At 30.3% G+C, this 26540-nt stretch overlaps 1 protein-coding gene and 1 long non-coding RNA gene across 2 annotated transcripts; both read left to right on the top strand.

Annotated features, from left to right (window-relative positions):
* The first annotated feature begins 437 nt into the window (after positions 1-437).
* LOC107169834 (uncharacterized) lies at positions 438-5142 on the top strand. Its single transcript, XM_015519760.2, has 2 exons — positions 438-976; positions 2894-5142. The coding sequence occupies exons 1-2, from the start codon at positions 874-876 to the stop codon at positions 3976-3978; spliced, it is 1188 nt and encodes a 395-aa protein (XP_015375246.2). The 5' UTR covers positions 438-873; the 3' UTR covers positions 3979-5142.
* A 2813-nt stretch (positions 5143-7955) lies between these two features.
* Positions 7956-26084, top strand: LOC149055964 (uncharacterized). Its single transcript, XR_016191562.1, has 2 exons — positions 7956-8101; positions 24215-26084. It is a non-coding gene; the product is annotated as an uncharacterized LOC149055964 (long non-coding RNA).
* The last annotated feature ends 456 nt before the right edge of the window (positions 26085-26540 follow it).

Genomic DNA, 26540 nt, shown 5'->3' on the forward strand with positions numbered 1-26540 from the left:
TGATATGATTCATGAGTTATATGAATATGCGTGATTTCTAGGCAAAGGATATGCGAATTTCAAAATATAGTATAAACCGAATTATAAAGACGTGTCGGGAACGTAAAATAATAATACCTATTGCATATTTTGTTCTATTTCGACCAAATAAAACACCGTCGAAAAACGATAATTAATATTGGGTGGGCACTTCATATTATTATTATTGTAAAATACTAAAATATTATACTCCGACGCGACGACAGCGGCGGCGGCGGCAATCAACAGCAATCGGCCGTTGCCGCGGTCGCCCGTACCGTACTTCCACCCCATTTGCGGGAGTCCGGCGGTGGTGGGAACGAATTAGGCGGGGCCACCGGACCCCTCGCGCCCGCCCGCCCACCGCTGTACGAGCCACGAGCCGCCGAGCCGGTTTCCGAAAATCCGGCAAAAATAATAATATTATCGCAGTGTCATCCGTACGCGTTGGCCGTGCGCACATATTTTCTTCTTCGCTACCGTTGTTAAAACACTCGAGAAAAAAAAAAACCTTAAACGCCGCCGCAGAGAGTAAATTGATCACACGTCGCGCCACGCCGGCCAAACTTCGACTTGCGTTCCACTCGCACCGTCTCTCGTGCCACGATCAGTCTCGCGACTTGCCGCTCACACCACTGGCGTGCGTTATTCGACAACCGATTTTTATTACCCGATATTCTATCGTATATTATTTAAGTTATTGTTATTATAATTATTATTATTCTTATTACCGTTATTGTCTTAGTAATAATTGTGCATAATAATATTTTATATTACTAATAAATTATAATATACGATACATTGTCGGGTTTTCGACGAGCCGTTTTTGAACGACGCTTCTCGACGCACATTTACATGGTGTCGTATGAAAGTCCGATGGCTCACGTATTGGGGACCAACAACCTCGACTCTTCGGAGCCTTACAAGTCCGAACACGTCGAAGAAATGGACATGAAGGGTATTTATTTTTATAACATTACATAGCACTGTAAATTATTAAGATATCGTCGTTGTTTTGATTTCAATTCAACGGAATTCGCTTCAGGTTTAGGTAATTGGTACTTAAAACTTGCTCAATTAATTCGTCGCGTCGAATTCACCCAGCGGCGTAGGTACAAGTGTGCGTGTGTGTGCTAGGTCATGTCTCATGAAATATTGTCTCTAGTAGTCCATAGGTCGACAAGGTTAATGTAGTATAAATATTGTATTGTTTACGTTATTGATAAGGTGCCGTGCTCGACGACCTGAAAATAATTACATCGAAGAAGGGGTTTGCTTAATTTTGTCGGACAACAGACTAATAATATTTTCTAAAAACCCAAAAGATATTATCGGATTTGTCGAATGCTTTCGATACCTGTTTAATAATATTTTAATTGTCGCTAATCTGTTATGTATCATGCAATAGCTAATAAAATGTAACGCTTTGGCGCAACTTTGGCAAAAAATAAATTCGTCAAACCAGATCTTTTGATTGTTATTTATCGACTTTCAACACAAAGCCACTTATGTTTCAAATGTTATGAATTTCTTTCCATTAAAAAATTGTATTTACATGATAAATATCGATGAATTGTACAAAATATTATTACACGTATCGCAAGAATAATTAGAAAGTTTCATATTTTTTATTAGTTATAATGAGTAACAGAGACATTTTAACCTTATTCATTGCATTATCAATGTAGGTACCTACTACTTTTTATATACGAAAATAATATTTAACGTATATAGTTATAGTTGATTATATTATTTATACAGATACATAAGTTATACAATTAAACGAGTATCTACAATGTTAGAACTGAGATTTAAAAAAATTTAAAATTCTTGTGTTGTGTAATAATTAATAGGTTAGTGATAACTTATAACAATTAATTTATAAGTAATAACCTCTACCTACTAATGGTATATTAAATATTATTTGTATAACTTTTCTCAATAAAATCTGTGTTGACCTAGGTATGTAAATATGTTCGGTTAAATAAACCAGAATTATCAAATTTCAAAATAATATTTATAACATATTAACATCATAGATGTTTAAAAATTATTATTCATTAATCATTGATTATGCATTTTTAGACTTAAATTAATATCTATAAATAATTATTAAATTAATAAAATAATCGGTAATCTACTATTGAATATTGTACGAAATATGGGTTTATATTAATTTACATTTATTATCGACGATGATATTTCAAAGAAATGTTTTCTAATTAATAATTGTACAAATAATTAATGTTTATATGAATATATCAGAATAATACCTAAATAGAAATTGATTTTAAATTTTTAAACTTTTTTAATCATAATATAATCATTTAATATACATTATACTATTATATGATAACAAAATTATTTTAAGTGGCGTAATTAATTTAAAAAGAGATGTTATTATATAAATAAGTAATAACTACTTTTCTTCCTACTATTCTTTAGTGAGATATACCAATATTATTATTTTATATCTACTCGAATAAAAAATATTAAATTTAAGATTATAAAATTTGTTAGGCTTGTATATTTAACATTTATACCACGTTTAAGTTTTGTTCATATATATATCTATAACTATAAATAAATAATAATAACATGGATGGAAAATTAATTACTTATTCTATTGTGTTCGATACCTATTGTAATATTTTATTGTTTCTACTTTTTTTTTTACCATTTATTTTATAATATGCAATCAATGGCTTTTAGAGTCTTAGCTTTTGTTCAGATGTATTTTATTTCCTTGCCGTTCATTTATAGTACGTTTACCTAATTAGTTGATAAAAAAAATTAAAAGAAAGAATATTGTGCCTATTAATTACGTAGGTAAATACAATATCAATGTTAATAATTGTTTTATTTTTTTTTACAGTAAATATAAATGACTATTGGGTACACTTTGCGCTGAACGCAATCCTTGAACGTTACAACATCAATCAAGTGCCTAGAGACGAACAAGAATTACGTTCGTTGTTTGTGGGCTCTTATTATCATCTACAATACTCTATCAGCCAACAGAATAACGAACCCTCCACGACCTATCCTACGGACGCGGTCCTCATGCAGATCATGCATCAAGTGTTCGACATACACCCCGACTGGCTAGATCAACGCAACAACAATCAGCCGCCAGTGCAAGCTCCGGCCACCGGCGACGACGAGACGTCATCCGTGGCGTCGTCCGCGTCGTCTTCCAACCCGCCGTCCTCGTCGCGCCCGCGTCAAACACGGCCATTCAAATGCACAGTTTGCGGCAAAGAGTTCGGCTACAAACACGTACTGCAGAACCACGAACGCACTCACACCGGCGAAAAACCGTTCGTGTGTTCTGTGTGTAACAAGTGTTTCACCCGTGACCACCATCTCAAGACGCACGTCAGACTGCACACCGGCGAAAAGCCATTTTGGTGTCCGCACTGCAATAGGTTTTTCGTGCAGGTGGCCAACTTACGTAGACACCTCAAGACACACACTGGCGAAACGACCTACCCGTGCGAATACTGTGTCGCGTTCTTTGCAACGGCCTCGGAGCTGAAAGACCATAAGCGACAGCACAAGGAAAACAACAAACCCCGCGGAGTTGTAAAAAAACGCTGCCGCGCTACCGTACAGCCGACCGACCCATCTACTTCAGTGTCATCATCGTTGCCAGCTACACACGGTTCCCCTCCACCTTCTCCACTGCCATCCGTGCCAAGTAATTTCTGGTCTTCGCCACCACCTCAACCTCAAGCAGTGAGCGTGCAACAAAAAATAAAACAAGAGGTCTCACCGCCCACGGGCTCATCGATTGAGCCTTATCATTATCTACAGTTTATCGCAAGGTTTAAATCGCCTGAACGAAGTGAACCTTTAGTCAAGTTCGAGTCACCAGAACAGACTGAACCTGAAGATCTTTCCATCAAATCCGAGAACAAAATGATCGTCGATGTTGCTATGGATCTCACATGTAAATAGCTTTTATTATTATAAATTTCAGGAAATTAATGAAGAAAACAATCATATAAAATGTAACAACTACAAATTATATACAATACATAGATTTCATGTCCAGTAGCCAATAATAACAACTTTAAATTACAATCATTATCATTAATTTTATTTTTTTCGTGGATATGTATTCATTTCATAGTTTTAAGCTCAATTTTTTCTCATTAATATCAAAAAAATTTTTTTAATAATAATAAATTGGTTTTTTTTTTGACGTTAATCAAAATAATTGTGCAATACATATTATTAATAACATGTATAGTTACTTTAAGTTTTAACCAATTATATATAATAGGTAAATGTATAACATTTTATATTCCAAATTTTAATAGGTACCACCGTGTTGTCCCCAACCTTATTTATTATGAATAGGCAAATAATTTGAGTTGGTGCTAGTTGTATTATTTATAATAATAAAACAAGAGAAGGGCTGCTAAGTTCGAGTATGAAATTTGTATGTACATAAAAGTTGTCTGCCACCGGTAATTAAATCAATTTTAAAATAACAAATGTAATCAATACATTACACATACTATTACTCAATATTTTTGTTTTAACTTTCGTGAAATTCCCATTTCGTTATTCGTATGTAAAGTACAAGTGCGCATGTGATATTATATTTGTTTTAATATTTATTATTTTTTGTAAATTTTTTTTACTCCTGTAACATTATTATAATGTATTAATATAATTTATATATATAATATTATTTATTCGTTTACCTATCATAATATTAACATTTTGTACAAATTATTGTAAAATTAAGACTGAATTTTGTGAAGGATAACATAGGAAACAAAATGTTGGCGCTCATTAAGTAATTATTTTATTATTTATTAATATAGCCAGTTGGTATTTGTTTTGTTTCCCATTCTCTCTTTTAACTGTTGTAAGATATTTCAACACATTTTTTTCTTTATAACATTTGACTATTAGAAAAATGAATTTTTGAAATGGGAGGTTTGTTTACTCATTATTATTAATTAATAATTATACTATATTACTGTCAATAATATTGGATTGTCATTAATCATTGTGCCATTTATAAACTTATTATTTAGATATATTATTTTGTTAAAGTATTTTGAGTTATGGTCTGAATAAATGTGCTCAAGTCTTTAAAAAAAAATATATTACCGTTTTGAATTTGTGTTTACCTTGAATCAGCCTACCTATTCCTGTAACTTCAGTGAAATTCTCGAATTTCTTCATTTGTTTGCTGTTCTTTTTTTTTACAAAAATCTGCCGTTATATCAGCATTATAGCTATAGAGGCATGTGTGTTTCCTTTTGAAGGCCCGTGTTCTTTTTTTTTCTTTTTAATGGAAAACGAAGAGAAATCCCACAAAAATGGGTTAATGCGTTGCGAAAAATAATGAAAAATAAAAAAAATAATACTTGAGGGTTCAAACAAACCGAATAAAACCCCTCGTAAAGAACGGTTTCTTTGCCAAATTAATAATAAAAAAAGAAAAAGAATCCCGTTATGTTGGGGTTGTTTGCAAGAGGAGTAGATGACCTTTTCACAGCAGGTACAAATGTATACAGACCGAGAATTGGTTGTTTAAAATATAAGCACGAGTATTCAATAAAAATGTTAAAACTGTTTTTTTTTTTTTTTTTTTTTTAATGATACATATCACAATAATTAATATTACTTTTTATAGATTAATTTATCAATAATTACACAACAAAGCATTAAAAAAAAAACAGTTTTAAAATAATGTTATGAGTATATAAAAATAATCAATATAATATTACCAACATCAAATGGGAATTTAAAATAATACAGTCGATTCTCGATAATTCGAAGTTGACGGGACTGTTGAAAAAATTCGAATTACCGAGAGTTTAAACTGTTAAGTAATTCAATGTAACGAGACAAAAAAAAAAAAATTCTAATCACTGAGAGTTTAGAAAAAAAAATTTCTTTTTTTAGTTTAGTACAATAGTACATACATAATTATTAATTACTTCAGCAAATCAAATGGTAAATATTAGATAAATTAATTGTTTTTAAATTGTAAATTAAATTATTTACCTGGTACAATGTAAAATAAAATTATTAAAATAAAAGATAATTATTTTTTGAAAAAATCTGTAATGGTTTTCTATTTCGTCAAATTTAGTTTCATTTTTTCGTAATTTTTAAATTTGGTGAATATAATCCGAAGAGTGTTTAACGTATGATACTTCGGATTGTCACGTGTTAGTGTCCAGTTTTCCCAAAATATAATTTCGAATTACTGAGAGTACTTAAATTTATTGTTCTTATTCGAATTACCAAGCATACTTAAATGTATTGTTTTTATTCGAATTATTGAAGGTTTGAATTATCGAGAGTCGACTGTAATTGTTTTGACCTGAGTAATATAAAATCAGATAAAAGATGAAGGATATTATGATTATTTAAATTTTAAATTATAAATGCGTATACGGTATTATCGATAACACTGTAATATTGCCGAACAACAGTCTAGCGGTATTCTAAAGACTAAAATACCATCGGATACCATTAAATCGAAAATACTGCCATCGCTAACCTAAATACCTACTCATATATTTATTAGATTATAGGTACCTATACTAACAAGTGTGCAAAATAGCAGCCACACATTAGAGGGTATTCAAAAACAGATTTCCTTCCGGTATAAGCTATTACGATTTTTTACGTTTATGAATATTTAGAATATTCACCTTCAACTACTACCAGGTATTATTATTTATAATATATTATGTGTTATAACTACTCTTAAACGTTTAATTCAATATATAGTGTAAAAAATTGGCCATTGCCTATTTTGCGGCGAGTATATATCGGCTTTGTTATAGCGGCGCAATTTTAGAATTTTGCGTAGGTTAAAAAAAAAATAGCCAATTATAATCATAGCTGATAGTATGATAGATACTCTAAGACCAAAAAAATATTTTTTTTAAATTACTTTGATAGTCTTTATAATATTATAATTGATTTAAGAGGCTAAATATTGAATAAAAATAATTCATTTTACTTTTTAAATGACTACCATGTTCTCTTTTTTGTTGTGCTATTTCAAATAAAGTATAATTGTATGAATAGAAAAGTTAAAGCAAAATATACGTCATTTCTACATTTGTCGAATCTCGGAGACTCAATTAACGGTAATCGATAATACAGTAGATATTAGCCAGTAGGGAGGTATCCAGATAATTTAAAGTGTTAAAACCATTATTAACTTATAATTTAAGCATAAGTAAACAATAACATCTAAACAAGCACTGACGCCTGGCTGTCTACATTATTAACACCTCTATCACAAACTATTTGAATACCTAACATTTTTTTGTTCACTAAAGGCATTAATTTGGTTATTTTTTTAAATGTATTATAATTCATTTCTGGTAATGTATAACTCATTATAATGTTTTATATAATTCTCAAATACACATATTTGTTAAGTCGATAATACATTTTATATGCCTATTTACTACTATACCTTACATAAAGACTGTTTAACCAAAAATAAATTCAGCGGAAAATATTTGTTTAATATGAGAGCATAAATACTGTCTATATAACTATTTTAATGTTCATTGTTAAAATAAATAACTAAACTGTAAAATATAAAAAATATGAGTATAAAATACAAATGCACACCATGTCACCATTTCATCCCTAAAATAACGCCCCCGTTTAATATACATTATAATATTATGTATATTAAATCGACTTCTAAAGTTATTATTGATTTTACGTAGACGACGACGATAATATATTGTGCGAAAATGTATTTTTCGCATTTTCCACGAGATTGACGAAAACGACTTAGTAGTACGACTTGATCTCGATGGCTATACAACTACAAATTATATACATCCAAAAATAATTAATTGGCATACATAAGGGAAACGAAGATGATTCCGTCTAGACACGTCCTACGGTGGAACAACACGTGTTATCCTCAATTCACGATGAAACGGAAAAATAAACAACGCCTACGCTGCCACATCGTAACGGAGAATGTCTCCACCGGAAAGCGATACTTCAATACCATAAGAAAATACGACGCTCGCAAAGATTTAAAGTCATCCAACTCCGAATTTTATCGCAGGTAAACTGAAATCCTAATTATATAATAACTATAAAAAATAATCTTACTCTCGACTACTTTTTAATGGCGAGTATTTCCTTGGTATATATAGTTGAAAATGTGTTGCAGATTTCTCTTAGGTACTTTTTTATAACTTATTTTCGACGCACCGACTATACTCATAAGTAGTCAGTAAGGCATTATTTATTCATGCGGACAATAGAAAAATAACAATATTGTTCGGGAAAAAATAATACCGTGTAATCCCGTTAATAGGTATTTATAGTAGAATTTTAGGGTCCAGTGCGATATAAAATTATTAATTTCATAGCTTGCGATACTTATTTTATTCGTTTCTGCATTGAAGCTAAACAAATAAAGGTTGAATAGGTACAACTTTTTATAAAAATTTTTTTTAATGTAACAGTCTTTGTAGAGATAAAATTTCAAAATATTTCAACTTTTCGCATTATGTAGATTCTCCGGCTTAAAAAACAATTTGGTTTATGAGCCCTTAAAATTTTTGGAACTCAACATTAATGCATGCTCGCGATCAAAATACAAACCTGAAGAATAATTAAGCTTTAGTAAATAAAAATCGACGTACGTTCTACAAGTTTCTCGAGGCGGCTTTAATGTTATATTTATATTCTTATATGTAATTTAATGCTACACGTACGCAGTTCGTGTTTAGCTTATAAATTATACTAAAATAATATGACAGGCAATTATTTGTAGTTTAATGATTTATTGACAAATTCTCGTCGAAAACTCAAATCTAATATTTATTCCGTAAATAACTATGTATAGGTACGATCTATAAGCGCACATCACAATACAATTGTAAATCGGGTTGATTTTGAACCAAATGAGAAGTTTAAAACGCAATATATTCTGCGGTTCGTAAAAAGGGTGCCTATATAATGCATACCTAGTGAGCCAAAAATGAAAAACGGCTGAAAAATTATTGTGACCGACGTTTCCGTATATAAATATATATGTGTGTATATTATCGCTCGCGCGTGTCCCTTCTTTTATACGCACACGCACACGCACACAGACACAGACAGGTATATATAATAATATTATATTATAGGGAAACGGCGTAATCTCCTAAATGATTTGTAACCATTTCACGACTGAGGAAACTCCGACGGTGCCGACGCACTATATATACAGTGGTGACACGTTATGCGCCAAAAAAAAAAAACTTGGTATTCACTCGCATAGTGGCAATCCTTTGTTACGTATTAACCGGAGTTAATCAACCCCTTTATATCGTTTTGGGGAATAGAGCGAATAGCGAATAGCGAATTTTTTTTGTTAAAACCCGTTTCCTGAAATTTGAAATGCATTGTGATCCGCGAGGTGGGCACACGACAATTGAAAGAGTAATAAAGGGGTTTTATCAACAAAAATTCTATTTTTTTTTTCATTCCCAACCAGGAAACGTATAATGTCTGTTGTCTCTGATGGCTCTGAAGTGGGCCATGTGCTGAATTGTTTCCCCCGCCCCGGGAAACGAGACCTCGGGGTAAAAAGGTGGGTGGTATAGCGAAACTGATGTAAAAAAATATAAAATAAAAACCTAACTGTACATATAAAACGAGAACCCGTTTTTTCCGATGAAAACATTTTTTTTTTTTTACGCGCATATACAATTCCAAAAATAATATAGACGGACCGCCGTGCCACCGCTGCTATACTTCGAAAAAAGGCTAAATAGGGTTTAGTTTTTTTGTTAAAATTCATAACCGATAATAATATATATGTACCTATATACATATGGGTTATGTTTTATGTATATACTATATTTGGACAGTTGCTTTTTTCGACGAACAAAGGAGAGATCTCGATACGAATACTGTTAATTCTTATCGAATGTACTTCAAAATGTTTATTCGACCATATAATTGTCAAACCATCTTAATATCGTATACATAGATACGATTCAATTTTTGCAATAAGACAAAACATACAATAGACACATATGTCATACAATAAGGATAACACATTCATATAAATATATAGCGTACATAATACATATATAATGTACATATAAACTATAATAAATATACCATACACTATAATAATATTTCATGTATTTACTCTACATTGTATACCTACAACAATATTGTGATCGTCAATCGACGTATACCATGACATCACTTTGTACTCATCCACTGGCGCACATTTGTGCATTGCAAGACATGGCACGGGCTAGGTAAGGGTAAAGATAATATGAACCTATAATTTAACAAACGTTCACCGTAAAAGGGTTAACTTGAACAAGGATAGCATTTGATTAAAGATGCCAATATTAATGACATATTATATTGTAGTTTTTGTGCATTGTGCTTTATGCAATTATCTGTAGTTCGATACCAAATGAGAAAGTTGATCGTATTAATTGTTTACCACATTTTTAGCTGTGCTTATTAAAATTGATTTAGCTATAAATATATCATTAATATTTATGGCATTATAATAGCATATTGACATGTTTGATTTATATTAAACTTTTATTTAGCTTACATTTTTTAGAAAAATTGTTGTAATTCGATTTCAGTATGTGCTGTAGGCACACAATATATTATATATGTACTCGTCGTTTAATACGTCTGTACTTCATCATAAGATATTTTATTTAAGACCTACATCAATGTATAATATTGTATAGTGTATACTATCGTTCACTTCCATGTGGCTATATATTTAAATTTTGCGTATAGGTGAGCTGAATTTATATTATTACCAAAGTCATAATAATTATTATAGTTAACGGAAACGAATACAATTACAATTGATTAATCGACTGTTTGTTCGGTGTATAATAATAATATAATATGTACGAGTGCGGCGTTAATCGACTGGAGGCAACCGACTGTGGTCGGGCTGTTATTAGAGTGTGTACATATTATATATATATATATATATATATATTATAGACGGACGTATAAAAAAAATGCACTATATATATACGCCACCGCTACCACCGTCGCATGCTTTAAGAGCTTACCCCTCGACAACTGGCCTGTGGGCCATAAACGATGCGCCTCTCCCCATCACGACCATTCTATACGAGTGTTGCATATATCATATTATACGTATACATATGTATATAGTATGTATACTACACGTCTGAACATATTATTATTATGTCGAGCGGTGAAGTAGACGAATATATACGGTCTCGCGTATATACTTTGTTTCATTCATCGTAGTCAATCGTAATAGATTTATAATAAGGTGCCTATGCGTATTATATTTTCATACATTATTGTTGTTCTGATACTGTCGAAAAATTGGTACAACCATAACAAATATATTTTTTTATGACACTCGTTTGAAAAAACAATAACAACCATTAAATTCTATTATAGTTCTAGAAGTATACCTATTCCTACCTACCATTTTTAACAGGTGGCTGCCATCACTCATCGATCAAATAACATTTATGTTAAAAAAGTCTTCAATCACAATAAACGATAATTCAATTATTATTTATTCCTATAGATGTGATAAAAGATTATGTAGGTATCTCAAATCACAAATCAAAATAATTCTATCATTTGCGACAACCAGCCAATTTAATTTAATTTAGTTAGGTAGGCAATTAGAAGAAAATCAGATACGATATGCACATACGTATAAATTTGTTACTTTTTTTTATCAATATCATCCGCTTCCCGGGTACCATCAGAAGGTTTCACCAATATATCTGCATAAGCGATGTGCTTGTTAAAAATACAGGTACTTATTAAATTGCACTCATATGAATAAATATTATAATCAAACAATATAATTGAGTATCTCTTTATGACGATATATATTATACAATATTATTGTATACGAATGATAATTTAACGAAAATCGGGGGAAAAGAGTAAGGATGTCGTAGGAACATATAATATACTCGCATATAAACAGTCATAGAAGTCTACCTATATATATATATACGCAGTTTATACAGAAAACTAATTATTAAAACTGCATCAGGCGAACGTATAGTTTTTTGATCGCGTGTATGCCACGCCATACGTTTATCAAAGAGCCCCCCATTGTTCATAAATTACCGTTTAAATTTCCGTACTTTTTTTTCGTACAGTCGGAAAGAAAAAGACAATAATTATAAATTACAAGGGAAAAAAGAGGGTTATATATAAAAACAACAGTAGTTATCGATCGCGTAATTTTTTTTAGCTACATTTGGGTCTGGTCACCCTTTTTTTCCTCTCTCACTCTCTCGGGTGGGCTTCACCCACGCACTGCCTGCGCCACCCCACGCGCGCGGTTTTTAGAGTCGTCGTCGGCGGCGTGTACAGAGGCGCACAAGGCCGTGTGTAAAAAAAAAATAAAATAATAATAATAATAATAATAATAAAAGAGAGTGAGAGAAAGAGACAGAGTGAGTGAGAATGCACGAGAGAGCGAGGAAGAGCGAAAAAAAGAAGGAAATATAAAAGGGTGAATCCACTGACGTTACTATAGTAACAGCTCGCGGAAGGACACACACAATCGCGCGGAAATTACGAACTTTTCTTATTAAACAAACGACCGGGAGAGAGAATACGAGGAGGAACAGCCAAGCAGCAGCAGCAGCAGCAGAGTCGACGCGCGACGAAGATCCGTGATAATGGGGTTGAGGGGAGTAGGGGGTACGGGTAAAGAGAAGTAAAAAAAAAAAACCGAAAAACGAAAAACTTCCACTCTTTATTGATCTGTTGTTTTTTAAACACCGTGGATTCTGGGCAACGGTTTTCTTCTACTTATTATTATTATTATTATTATTATGTCGTCGAGGAGAGTGAACGCTACTGATTGCCTTGCAGGCTACTGTTGCTGCAGGAATTGTTGGTCTCGTCTGCTTCGCGAGGTCAAACTCAATCGCTTCTGCCCAGTGCCCATTTTATATTCACTCGCACGTGGAGCATCAAAATTATGTTACGTTTATAAAATTAAAATATATTATATTTACATAATTGGGTATACATATAATATGCAATAAGTCATCCTTGTATAGCGTCCGTTTCCGTGAGTTCTATATATACACCTGCACGCACATATAAATCGATTAATCCTTAAAATTTAAATCCTTTATATCTGTACACAATGGTGAATATAATATAATAACATAATACATGGTCTAGTTTAGCTCTTCTCTAAAGCTTTTGTTTTACAAAAAAATCTCGCTTTGGGTGGTTTGTTTGACTTTCAGTTATTCTTGTTGATTTTTTTTATGAATTTTAATCAATATATATTAATTAATTATTAATTAATTAATAATATTATAACTTAGGTTTTCTCAATATGCAGATGAAATTATATATTACCTACACATAAATATGTCATTCACCATTGCCACCGTCCCTTCACTACGTGCAAATAAGTAAATTGGTATAACATCGTTATTTTTCGCCGCGGTTTCTCGATTAAGACTCCAGATATATTATATAGTGTGAAGGCAACTGATTGGTTGGGTAAACTGTATGTATATAATATAATGAAGTGTATAGTGCTTGATAGATAAAGACCCTGATGGCTAATAGTATATTATTATGTAGAAGTGTATTGTATTTGTCTACAACTTTTGTGTAATCATCTTGTTTAACGCTGCAGTAAAAAATAAATAAATTAGTAGGTACATCTATATACTATACAGTGAAACTTCCATACATCGAAGTCACACGAGGAACGATAAAAATTCGTTATATAAAATTTACGCATGTTCAATAATGAAGACCATAATTCTTGAAAATAATTCGTTAAATGGAAATTCATTGTATGGAAATTTCACTTTAATATTATAACTTATAATAAGGATAAAACATTTGACAATAATAACAATATACTGTTATCGGTATATCATATATGTTATTTGGATTTGATAATTTTATCTCGAAGTATATCATAAATTACACTCGTAGGTAAAACTACTAAAATAAAACGATTAAATCCATATACAATTGTTAATGCCATTAAATATTCACAACAATATGTATCCTACAATTTGTTTATAATATATATTCTAAAGCTTAAGCAACTATAAGGCATTAGTGTCAAGTGACGTTTAACTAATATTATTGATTAAAAGAGTATTATGTTAATTTATGAAAAACATGTATCTATTTTTAATATCTACATATATAACGAATCATAATACAAGGGTATTTTATTTAACTAATCGAGAATTTCGCAAAATTATCATTAATCATTTCTCAAAACATCTGAACATTTTAAATGGGAAGTTTCTTTTTGAAAGCCAACAATATTGTCATTTTTGAAAATCTTTATACACTTACTACAATTACAGAAGTGATGATGACTCGCATAAATACAAAATTTATTGATTGATGATTTATTAATATTATTTGTGCCTCACGCCTGTACACCCGTAAATGTCGTCCTTTACACTTCAAACTGTAAAGCTGATTCTTTAGATTAACAATGCAGGTAAACTATATATTCGTTTTACCATTATGTTTGTCATACATTTTGTGCTGAATGTATTAAATATAACATAACCCATGAAAAAAACAACAATCATTATTTTCCGTTAATACACACATTTTTATTTTTTTGAACTATACAAGCATACACATAACTGAGTCATAACATATAGGTATAATTTTAACGCTAAATCTTGACTGTTAAAAATTTTAATAATTTTAATTACAATTTATAATTCTGTTTACATTTTCTCAGTGCCTTGAGTGAACTAATATTAGGAGAAACAATTGTATATAGACTTCGGTTGAATTTCATTTGAATATACTACTACGTGATAAAACTGATAATTAATAAGTAAATGCAGAATATCAATGTGAATTTATTTTCTTGAAAGAATGTACATTATTAAATAAAACTACAAAAATTTTAATTTATAAATCTTATAGGTTATTAAATGTTAACACTTTATTTGGCATAGATACTATAAATACCTAGATACCTAGTATAAATAATATATATTTTATTATAAATTACATCCGATACCTATTTTCTATCAGATTAATAAATAATAATAAATAAAAATCTGTCAAATTTATCGCTATTTTATGAATTTTGGCATAAAAATGTAGGAACACTATGATATTCTTTCCCCATATTTATATAGACACACATAGGTACACTGCAGTACTATACACACAGAAACACGCCACGATATATTATTGTTATGATGATTCTCGTTTTCACAACAAGATGTACGTTACAATAAAATAACAATACCACAATAAAAGTAAAAAAATATAAAATAATAATACTCTAATATATTATAGATAATACATATTATTGCGTATCTACTTGCACCGGCTATGTGCAATCTGGCTCAATATGATGATTTATGTCGTTTATAAAACATGACGTTATACACATCAAATAAAAATTCTACCTTCCCTCCCTCTCATTCACTGTCTGTATCTGACTATATGTATATATGTGTATATGATCGATTTCTATATACTATACGGCTATACCATTCACTCAAATGTTTTTCACATATATCCTGCAACAGACATATTCGCATTTTGGTATTTTACAATGGCATTTGAAAAGTGAATTTTAAGTAATCAGTACTTCTTGGTGTAAAATATCTTTGTAATATATAACTTAACTTTATCCGACTGATAAATTGTAAATACGTTGAAGTGATGTAAAGAGCTAGTCTACTATCTATTACTTAAATGAAACGAATTTAGGTCTATTTTCTAGGCGCAATTATTTTATACATGGCCCGCCGTTAAGGCCGTCCATTAAACATGGGGACCCTTAACAAATTCCACGTGTCTTTGGTGTGCCTGGCTAACACTGCCTTTATGTTTTTAGACTCGATCGCATACCAATACGTTTCTCCGGTCGTGATTCGCCAAAATTCCGCTAGGTATATCATATATCGACATTAATTCGTCAATACAATATGAGGTATGTATAATATTTATACCTATCATCGCACGTGTAGAGCATCACCAGTTTCAAACGACGTATATATGCTATTACATATAATATAATACCGTACGGTATCTAATCAATTACATAACAAAATATTTATATATACGATACGCGCCTATTATAAGTACATAATAATATAATATAGGTGCGTATTATTATACCAATAGTATATATATATATATAGCTACTATATTATGAGTACCTACTTAGGTCATACACACACACACACACACACACCGCACGCGTGTGTTGTTTTTTACTTTTTTAAGCGACCCGAAGACACGCCCAACGTATCATCTCTTTTTACCGGTACATCGTATCGTCTTGGCGCTCGGCGCCGGTAGCTTTCGGGTCACGCCTTCTTCGACATGCGCGCGCGCAACCGGTTCGCGTAACCTATACATATATATAGTATATACTATAGTATTACGGCATTGGTGGTAAACCGTACACGCACATAATAAATAATATGAGAGTACAAGTAGGCAATATTTATATATATGTATATGATATTCAGTATGATGATAATCGTAATAATAGTATACCGCATCGTCAGAGTCCCCGTGGGGTAACCGGTTGCTGCGGCAACACAAACCCCTTCGCCGGGCACGAGACAATATAATAACGAGCTCGTGCTCGTCGCACGCGTGTTTTTTAACAACGCGTATAATATTAGTATAGGACGAATAGGTGTATACCGACGACGTCTCCTCTCCCCTTCATCACCCTCCGACATAATATCTGCTGTTGCACTCTTTCGCGCACTGCTAATGCGCGCGCGCGTGTGTGTGTATGCGGCGTTATACGGGGGTGCAACGGAGGTGAGTATTGTAAAAAACGTAAAAAAAAAACGAAGGGGCTATGCGTAATAACAGTGTTAAAAATAAGAAACAACACCTGGAGCACCCTCGAACCCTTCTATGTGTGTGTGTATTATGTGTACTGTGTAGTATATATATTCACAATAAGAGATAAAAAAAAAAAAAGTATGCACGCGGAAAAAAAAGCGTGCCCGTTATTTTATTATTTTTTACGGGCTACCTGAGTGCAATTGCGGACCTGTGCGTATGCGTATATATGTGTACACAATATGCTGTGGTACGCGCGCGGGCGCCGATCAACCAGGAAATGCCTCGGGGCTGAAGGGCTTTCAAAAATATTGCGATGAAATGTGCTCAGCGTGGGTATGTAATATAATAATGTGTATATTTATATATAAAACAGTATATGGTTATAAATGAAAAGTATATACTTACCATGCTATAAATATATGTGTAATGTGTATATACGGTATAATATAGGATCGTTTTTAAATATGCATAATATATTGTGATCTTTGAGCAAAATTTGGATATATTAACCATCAATGATGAAACCTTAGTAAATATTATTTTACATACTTACATATATTATATATATATTTATACACCATACAAATATGTATAATTTGGTCTTGACAATTAGTACCTATAATACACAATACAGTTGGTACCTATATTTTGTTTATATATTCTATAAAAATCGATTGACTTAAACTTTAAATATTTGGATTAATATTTTAATAAATGGTTTATTTGGTTATAACTTTATAAGTTTATATAATTTATAACATAAATACACCATGCACTTTGTTTGTTCATACTGCAAAATGCACAATACTGCGCATGCCACATATTGCAACAAGACAACAGTTAATTTAAGTTAATTTTGAAAAAATTGCATAAGTCATAAGTGTTACTGGTTACCTATAAAAATGAAATAAATTCGAATATGGCTACACAAGTTAGCATATTGTGTGTTTTGTAAAGTACCACCCCTCTCGAATGAGTTTTTTTTTAATGACATTTATCAAGCATGACGAGTAGCTATACTGTATAGGTACCTACTATGTAGTATTGGTTTTTATGTATTCATATTATGTTATTGTATATAATATAATATGTGCAATAATATGACCTATATATAATGTAAGTAAACTAAAAGGTGACAAATAATTAAATATCGTTATTGTATAAAAATATAATCAAGCCATCATAAAATAGCATACATTATATAGACCTTACAAATATATAATATAATATGTATGTATGTATATTATATATTCAATATTTCATTAATATATAGTCAAATACAATTTAATAATCAACTAAAATAGTAATAATATATACCACAATTTCAACTTTTAAACTTCTGTTTTTGTGAATATTCTTTTATTAAATATAAATTTTAAAAACGTATTTTTATATGTAATTTATATTTAATAAAAAAAAAAGTATATTTGAAGGTTATTGCTAATTGGCCTTATTACAATGCATATTATATAATTAGTTATTAAAGATTGAAGTGTATTCGTTAAATGTGCATAATGTTTAAAAATATGCTATTGAATTATAAAACGCTTAAAGTGAGTAGAAATTCATAATTAATATTTTTAAAGAAATATTTTAATGAAGAATATAATTTAATTTTTTATGAAAATACCAATATATCTTCATATTAAAAAAAAAATATTATTATAATTTTATTTAAACCTAATTTTAAATTGAAAAAACTCAACATTGTTGGTAATTTGGAAAATTAATTACATATTTTTTTTTCTTACGCATTTTACTTTTACATTTAATAGTATTATATTTGAATAAATAAATAATAAATTTGGATTTAATGAATGGTAGCTCGGAGAAGTTTAAGCGTATAAGAACTTCGAAATCGTTAAGTTCTGTTGTAGCCCTCGAGGTGCTTTAGTGTATATACAAAGTGGGTGTGCCGATTAAAATTGTGCTACCATGGTTTTTTCGTTTCCTTTTTTTTCCATCCCAAACAACAGAGATATATTTTATTAAAAACTCTCCCTCTTCGTGATTTATAACCCGTTGGAAAATTCCGGGTACAGCAAACCGTCTATTTCCCCGCCTTGGCCCAGCTCACTTTAATTAGCCATTCTCTTTTGGAAAGCCTGAGGGTGCAGTAAAAAATGTAAGAAAGTTCTGGCAGCAAAAACGGTAAAAAAAAAGCCTTCTATACCCATAGCAGCCTAAAAAAATAAAAAAATAAAGACGAAAGAGAAAGAGACGGAGAAAGAAAGGATAACTTCCCCGAGGGTCGTTGTGTATGCAAAGCATCGTCAGAGGGGTGGTTTTTCCTTCAACCCTCTCGGGTGGCTAAATTAATTTCCAGCGCTGAAACAAAAAAAAAGCCCCATCGCTAATGGAACTCGCTGTTATATAGACGAAGAGGCGGGCGAGTGAGCGTAGTAGAAAGGGATGACGAGCACTGCTGCAGTATCTCTGGGTGCTTTTATTATTCATCGTGTATTTTTTTACACAACGTAAAAGTGTATTCCTTCAATATTCATAAAAAGCTTCGTTATAATTAAGTAAACAAAATAAAAAAACCAATGTAAGTTATTTACAAACCGACTAATGTCATAAGCAGATAACATTTTGTAATCGATTTATATTTCTTTTATAAATTATATTACAATACTATATACATGAATCTTTGTTAATTCAGTATACATACATTGGTATGTATATGTATAAAAATGTAAGAAAAATAATTAATTATTTATAACCGTAAAATATAGGTAGGTACACCGAGTGGAAAAACACTCGAATAAATTGCCTATATACTCGTGTATATAATATATTTTATTACCACGTTAAGATCTTATTCATAACCTGAATTAATTTAATGATATTAAGTTGATTTATATATAAATATACAATAAAAGTACATATACAATGACCCTATATTATAGTATATTATGTAGTATGCTAATTAATTTTAAAGTCGGTATTTTTATTTAAAAATTGAATTGTGGATATTTTAATGAAATATACTAATGGCCACCATTTAACATGATTTACAAAGAAAAAATTTAAAATAGTTGTATTCAAGCATTTGTAATATTATACTACATAAAGTTATAAAAAATAAAAGTGTAAAAAGTGTTCTTTATTTTACTTATTAATTGATCTAAGCTATTTATGAATAAGTAGGTCATTGAAAACCATAGTGTGGAAATTTATTATATTTACTGTTTTTAAAATTATTAATTGCTCTTATCCAACCAAAATTCGACAGATATTTGAATGGTTTTTCCTTGCTCCAAATTAAAAAAAAAATAAGATAATATTTGATTATAAATCTTGGTATAGGGTGCTCATTATATTGCATTAAAATATCATCTTTACTTTTTGAATTAGGGTTAGTGGTGTCTGATTCTATAATTAATAAATTAACACGCTGCCGTTAATTCATAATATATAACATATTATTGTATATTATATTTGTATATTATACAATATGTAGTTCATAGCATGTTTATTCCCATGCTTTGCTTCAATATTAATTAAATTCTGCTTTTTAGATTTCTGGAATTTTTAAATTGTTTTGTTCTACTTAAAGAATGCTCCGTGGTGTTTAAAACTTCTGTTTTTCAAATGACAACCATGCCCCCTTTTTACTGTTCAGAATTTGGTGGATTTATATATATTATTTTTTTTTTTGAAAACGTTGAAGTGCCAAATTAAACATTTTATCAAGTAACATTTTTTAAAGTAGAATAAGATAGTTTTTATATTTTGAACAAAGATAAGATAAATGTCCAATGTCCATATTATAAAAATGTTGGACCCCCAGAAATTTGTTTTCAGTTACAATCTTGTTCACATATTTATATGTTTCATATGCTTCTCATACTAGAATGCTTCTTAGATCGTTATTTACGATTTATTGTAGTTGCACAAATTCAAATTCGTAACCACGTAGATAAAGTATAGGTTTTTAAAATCTAAATAACACCTTGATAGAATAGTTATGTGATATTTAAGCACATTCATCGTACACAATTTAAAAAAAAAAGTAAAAAAGTACCTATATAGATAGGTACTATACTTAAAATTTCTAAGAATCAAAATTGGATCAAATGAAAAAAATAAACATTTCAATAATTTATTAATTGGGAATACTTAAAAAATTACTCTCTACGTGAATTTTATACGGGGAACCAATTACATATTTATGTAAGTCTAAGGGAGAGAGATGATCTTTATCTATATACTCTATATATTTACTATAGTTTTTATTGTAGCTTTTTTATCTATACCTGTGGGCTTTATAATAAGCATGTATATTGTATAGGTATAGGTATATGTATAAGCATGTATGTATTGCGTTTATACATTTTTGTAACAAATATTGTAATTTTGTTGAAAAACTTTATTTTATTAACTTAGTTATTATGCACGTACGAATCGTGTAACGACGAACGGAAAAGCATTGGAATTGCAGTATTTCGAGTGCTATGATCATATTCCTCCTAGCAAAATGTTGACTTTTTTAATAAGTATGATGAGAGGCAGTCGAGAAGGACAAATAATATAAATTCTGACTATACTTTTGAAAACTTATTAAAGTTGATCACATTCAACTATTCGAGTATACATTTTCGGTGTCAACATTTCAAATATTATAAATAACTTTGACCAGGTATTTTATTTATAATTGGCTATAATCACCGTTGATTAGGCGTCTATAACGTACACAATATCGTAATAAATATAATAATATTATACGGTATAAAATACGGAAACCGTGTCATCACTCATGAGTCATGACTCACGATTATACTATCATATATTGTTTAGGTCTTTAGTAAGCGATACAGATAATCAACGTGGGGCAACAGGTCATAGGGTGTACATTTGCAACTATATGTTCGTAAAAATTACAACAACGATCAGGAAAGAAATTAAGTAATAATCGTTAAACAGCATTAATATTATTAGAAAATACAAATCTTGATTATTTACCGTTGAAATATAAAAACTACATTACAATTATTACATTCGCATAATGTACAAGGTATATACAGCCATAATCTATATATAGGCTATAACTATTGACTTTAAGGAAAGAAATATACTCTATATTATAATAATGATATAATGATTTAAAATATCTGCAAACATTTTGACACAACTAAAAACTGAAATGACGCACATGTTCTCTCATCGTACTCGGTAAGCCGGAGAATCGTTTGAAATCGACATTTATAGTACCGGGATCAGGTATACCATCTTGAAACAATATAATATATAACCTATAATACTATGAATACTATGTTATTATAATGTTATAGGTTACTAACAGCCCTAACAGCCATTAGCGACAATATACCATTTCATCGTTTGAAATGTTCGGTTTTTATAGCAACTCCTTGTGGCTTATATTTAAACATGATGAGCCACACCTCTGACCGGGCTCTGATTAGGGTATATATTTTTTTACGCCTTTACACTATCAGTAGGTCAGTGTTAGTGTGTAGGTGTAAATGTGTAATATTTACACAAAAGCAGCCACATATATTAGTAGGTAGACGTACAGTACATATATAGTAATGCGTCACTGTTTAAACCTATAATAATGCAAGTGACAAGACATAAATAATAATACAGTAAATTATATAATATCAGTTAACTGAAAATTAATTATTTTTGTATTACAAAATAACCAATATTTTTTGTTGTGTAGGTACTATACTTACTACTATATTTGATAACTTTGATGCGTGAAATGTCATTCATTGTTAGTATATTATGTAATGAATAACTTAATATTTAAAATTATATTTAACATTTTGGGTAATGATAATAAAAAAGAAAACTGTGACATTTAAAAAATAAAAATAATAATAATATTGATTTTCAGATATTTAGTTAATTTAAACTTGATATGAATAGTTTAGTAATTTTCTATTGTAAATTAAAATAATGATGCAAGAACATTTAAGTGCGTTTATATTTATGGATTAAATTATTTATAATATGTTTTATATTATAAGAACTTCATAGTTTTAATAGTTGGTATATATTATTACCTTGTGTAATACTATGTTAAGACATAAAAAATAAAATATTACATTATATGATTATGATTATGACTACTGATTTTTAAAATTATGACAAGTTTAATTTTTAGTGTGATGTATCCATAATGTATCTATGTTTAATTTATTTTTTATTTCATATCGTATGGTATATTAATGAATGTTAATAAATCACATTTTGATGTAGCCGTACCATGTGCTATATGAAGCATATCAAGCTGGAGGGGTCCTAAAATGGTCCAACACTACTTTAAAGATTAAATTTCATCAATAAATTAGTCAAAAAATTACATAATTTCAAACAGTCAACGTCATCAACATCAGACCATTTTCTGTAAGTGACCAAAATTAATCAGTGGATGATTGGTGGTCAAAACGAAAAGTATTTTAATCAATTATGAAAATATCTACTTTTTTATCATACATTTTCCAATTGTAAATATCATTAGGTGGTTAAAATTTAGTTAAGGATTTTTATAACTAAATTTAAACTATTCACAAAACATAAGGTAACATTAAAATTGTTAATTTTAGAATTTTACGGTAAAGTATTCGGTTTTAAATCTCAATGGTTATGATAAATCAACTGGAAATATCTAATATTATTTAATAATTAACTATTATATTACCTACACATTTAAATTTAAAATAGGTAATTATCAAGAACACATTTTACAGATAAAATAGTTTTGTATAATTTTAGATAATTTAAATTGTTATCTATCATTGATGATATAAATTCTATATTTCAGTTAAATGCACTGATCGGGAATAAGCACGCTAATTATTGAAGCAACGCTATATGCAATAGCACGTATAATAGGTACTACTCTATTTGTAGCGACTAGCGATTAACGTAGGGGATGTAACTCAAAAACGAATAACCATAAATATACTTTAAAATATGTTCACTAAATTTTTATTTTAGTATTTTCAGTACACGATAAAAAAATTTCAAAGTAATTTCAAAATTGTTGAGCTATAGACATTTAACTTTTTAGATTATTTTTTAAATGTTGATAAAAATGAGATCTTTACACAGGTTATAATAAAAAACGAAAGTATATACCTGTATAATAAAGTCACGATTTTCACGAGCCACATAAATTTATTTTCCACTGGCGTATTGAGTACTTGAGTGTTGATGCGTATATTATCAATAATAATCAATAATGTAGTAATGTAAAATAAAAACTAATTAAATGAATAGGCAACATACCAAAACGTTGAATTGTTTAATACGATTTGCAGTATATGTAACAATCTTGTAACCTATGCGTAACTTTTTCTTTCAGCGAACGGCAGCAACCCGAATCAGTTTTACATGCTACTTTACAAGCGCAACAAAATTAGCGTCAGACATATGTATCGCTTCGTCCGTTTCCACGTTGAGCTACCCGTCTGCTTCGGTCGGCCGAACGTGTAGCGGCGACGAGGAGGAGTGGCGGTGAAGTCTCAATCTTGATTCTTGACTTCGGTGGTAACGGCCGTTGTTGTTGCCGTGATGACCAATGTGAAATATATATATTTTTGGCACAAAGGAGTATGAGCTAATGACATGGGAGAGTGGAAAATTTGAATGAAGAAGTCACCCGCTGATGACACTGACGTCTTTTAACTATTTTGTTTTCACAATTATTCTTTTTTTTTTTTGTTAAGGATTTCGATGGTCTCTGCACCATTTTCGCTTAAAGCGACGAGGAGGGTTACCAGTTAATGAAGCTAGATTTTTTATAAGTTCGTTTGTACGAGAGTAAGGCGTAGGTGAAAACGTTTATAATAATTTTTTGGCTCTTCCTGAATTGTTTTCATGTGTAGGTCTTTATGCAGGGAGTGATTTGATAAACGTATATGGTGGAAAATTGGCAACTTTTCTTAGTATTTTATTTTGAAAATGTTGAATTTTATTTATTTAGTGGAGAGATTTGTAAAAGAGTAATTTGATATTTAGTTTTGAGTGTTTGTTGATGACGATTAGGGTTTTGAGCGTTTGTAAGCGGGAGTTTAATTGTGATGTTTTGGCTTCGACGTGGTGAGCCCAGATAAGAATGCGATCGAGAGTTAGCCCGAGATGTTTAACACTTGGGGATGAGAGGATCTGAGTACTAAAAAGCGTTACCTCTGGACATGGTGCTAATTTACCAATGAAATATAATAGGTATAATAATGAAACTTTGGACTAGCGTTAATTTGTCACGGCTATTTCGGTCGGGCCACTAAACGGCTCGACCGAAACCGTTTGCATCGAGTCGCCGGAGGACGGAGAATCGATCGGTACCTGTAGATCCTGTATTGAGGCGGCAAACGGCAACACGATATCGGGCGCATCATCACCCGTCGTAGTAGCCGTCTGCACCACGATGTCTTAACTGTATGTCTGTATCGCAGTATGGTCACCAGAGCGTCAATCAAAGTCACTGTGATCTGCCAACACGATTTTACAAGTCAGGCCATTTCTTGGCTCGGCGAAAACTCTTTGAATCGACATTGATTCGAGTAGATTGACGGTGAGCGAATCTCGACTTCAGACAGTTCAGACAACCTATTGGCACTTTTCTTTACCATTGATAAGACTAGACTTCAGTTAACTTGAGTGTTGCGTCAGTCGTGTATCACAGTAAACTATTCTGTATTTTGTTTATTTGTTATACTTTAGTTCAGTAACCGATTATTCAACCTATGTTTTTTCTCTAAGATTAGTAAGATTGCCCATCCATATACAGCGAACAATGAGAAACGAACGGCTGAGTCCTGAGTGATTTACTAGTCATTGCAGTGAAAATGGATGTATTAGGCAAAATTAATTTAAATGACGCGGTCCTCAAAAATTAAAAAATAAAGAAGAAAATGTCCTGAAATTAATTAATAATATTGAATTATTGTTATAATACTTATATAAATAGGATTCGGAAGTTATAAGAGTTACATATTATTTTGTATATTCTCGCGATTTATAGCAGACCAAGATACAAATCCGAGATATCCAATGTCGAGTTTAAAAATTGAAAATAAAAATTTATATTTTGCATATGTGGTTAATTTTAGAGAAAAAGTGCATATTTCGTCGATTTTCATATATTTTATAAACAAAATAATTTTAAATAATGTTACCTACATAACACAAAGATAATAACTCGGAAAACGTGTGTCATATAAAATTCAATATTTGTGGTTATTTATTGTTATTTCGTATATTTAAATATATTTATTTTGTATTTTAAAAATAATGAATATTATATATTTGTTTGACTATTTTTTCAGTTCAGTAAAATCATAAATGTCAACCAGTTACGCACCATATTTTAGACTTCAATAATAAAATTTTTTTAATATAGGTTTTTAGATTTTTTTTATGTATATTAATAAATAAGTAATAAACTTTTAATAAATAAATATTTTATAATTTTTTCGTAAATATTTTGCCTTTTTGTCTCCTATATAACTTCCGAACCCTACTTATAAGTTATAATTTATTGTGGCAATTCTAAAGTTAGTTGTAACAATAATTTAGAAGTAGTATAATACTGTAACACAGAAAAGAATAATTCCTACATTAATTTAAAACAAGATTTTAAAAACTTTTGTCTCAGGAATAATTTATAATATATTAATTACTATTTA

The sequence above is a fragment of the Diuraphis noxia genome, unplaced genomic scaffold (assembly GCF_037042655.1).
Source record: "Diuraphis noxia isolate RWA-SAM2 unplaced genomic scaffold, SU_Dnox_SAM2 contig0004, whole genome shotgun sequence".
In the NCBI taxonomy this organism is placed as follows: domain Eukaryota; kingdom Metazoa; phylum Arthropoda; class Insecta; order Hemiptera; family Aphididae; genus Diuraphis; species Diuraphis noxia.

What these genes read in the sequence shown, in the direction of transcription:
- LOC107169834 (XM_015519760.2), top strand. Translation starts at nt 874, where the DNA reads ATGGTGTCGTATGAAAGTCCGATGGCTCACGTATTGGGGACCAACAAC. An exon ending in CGAAGAAATGGACATGAAGG is followed by an intron (nt 977 to 2,893) that starts GTATTTATTTTT and finishes TTTTTTTTACAG; the next exon opens with TAAATATAAATGACTATTGG.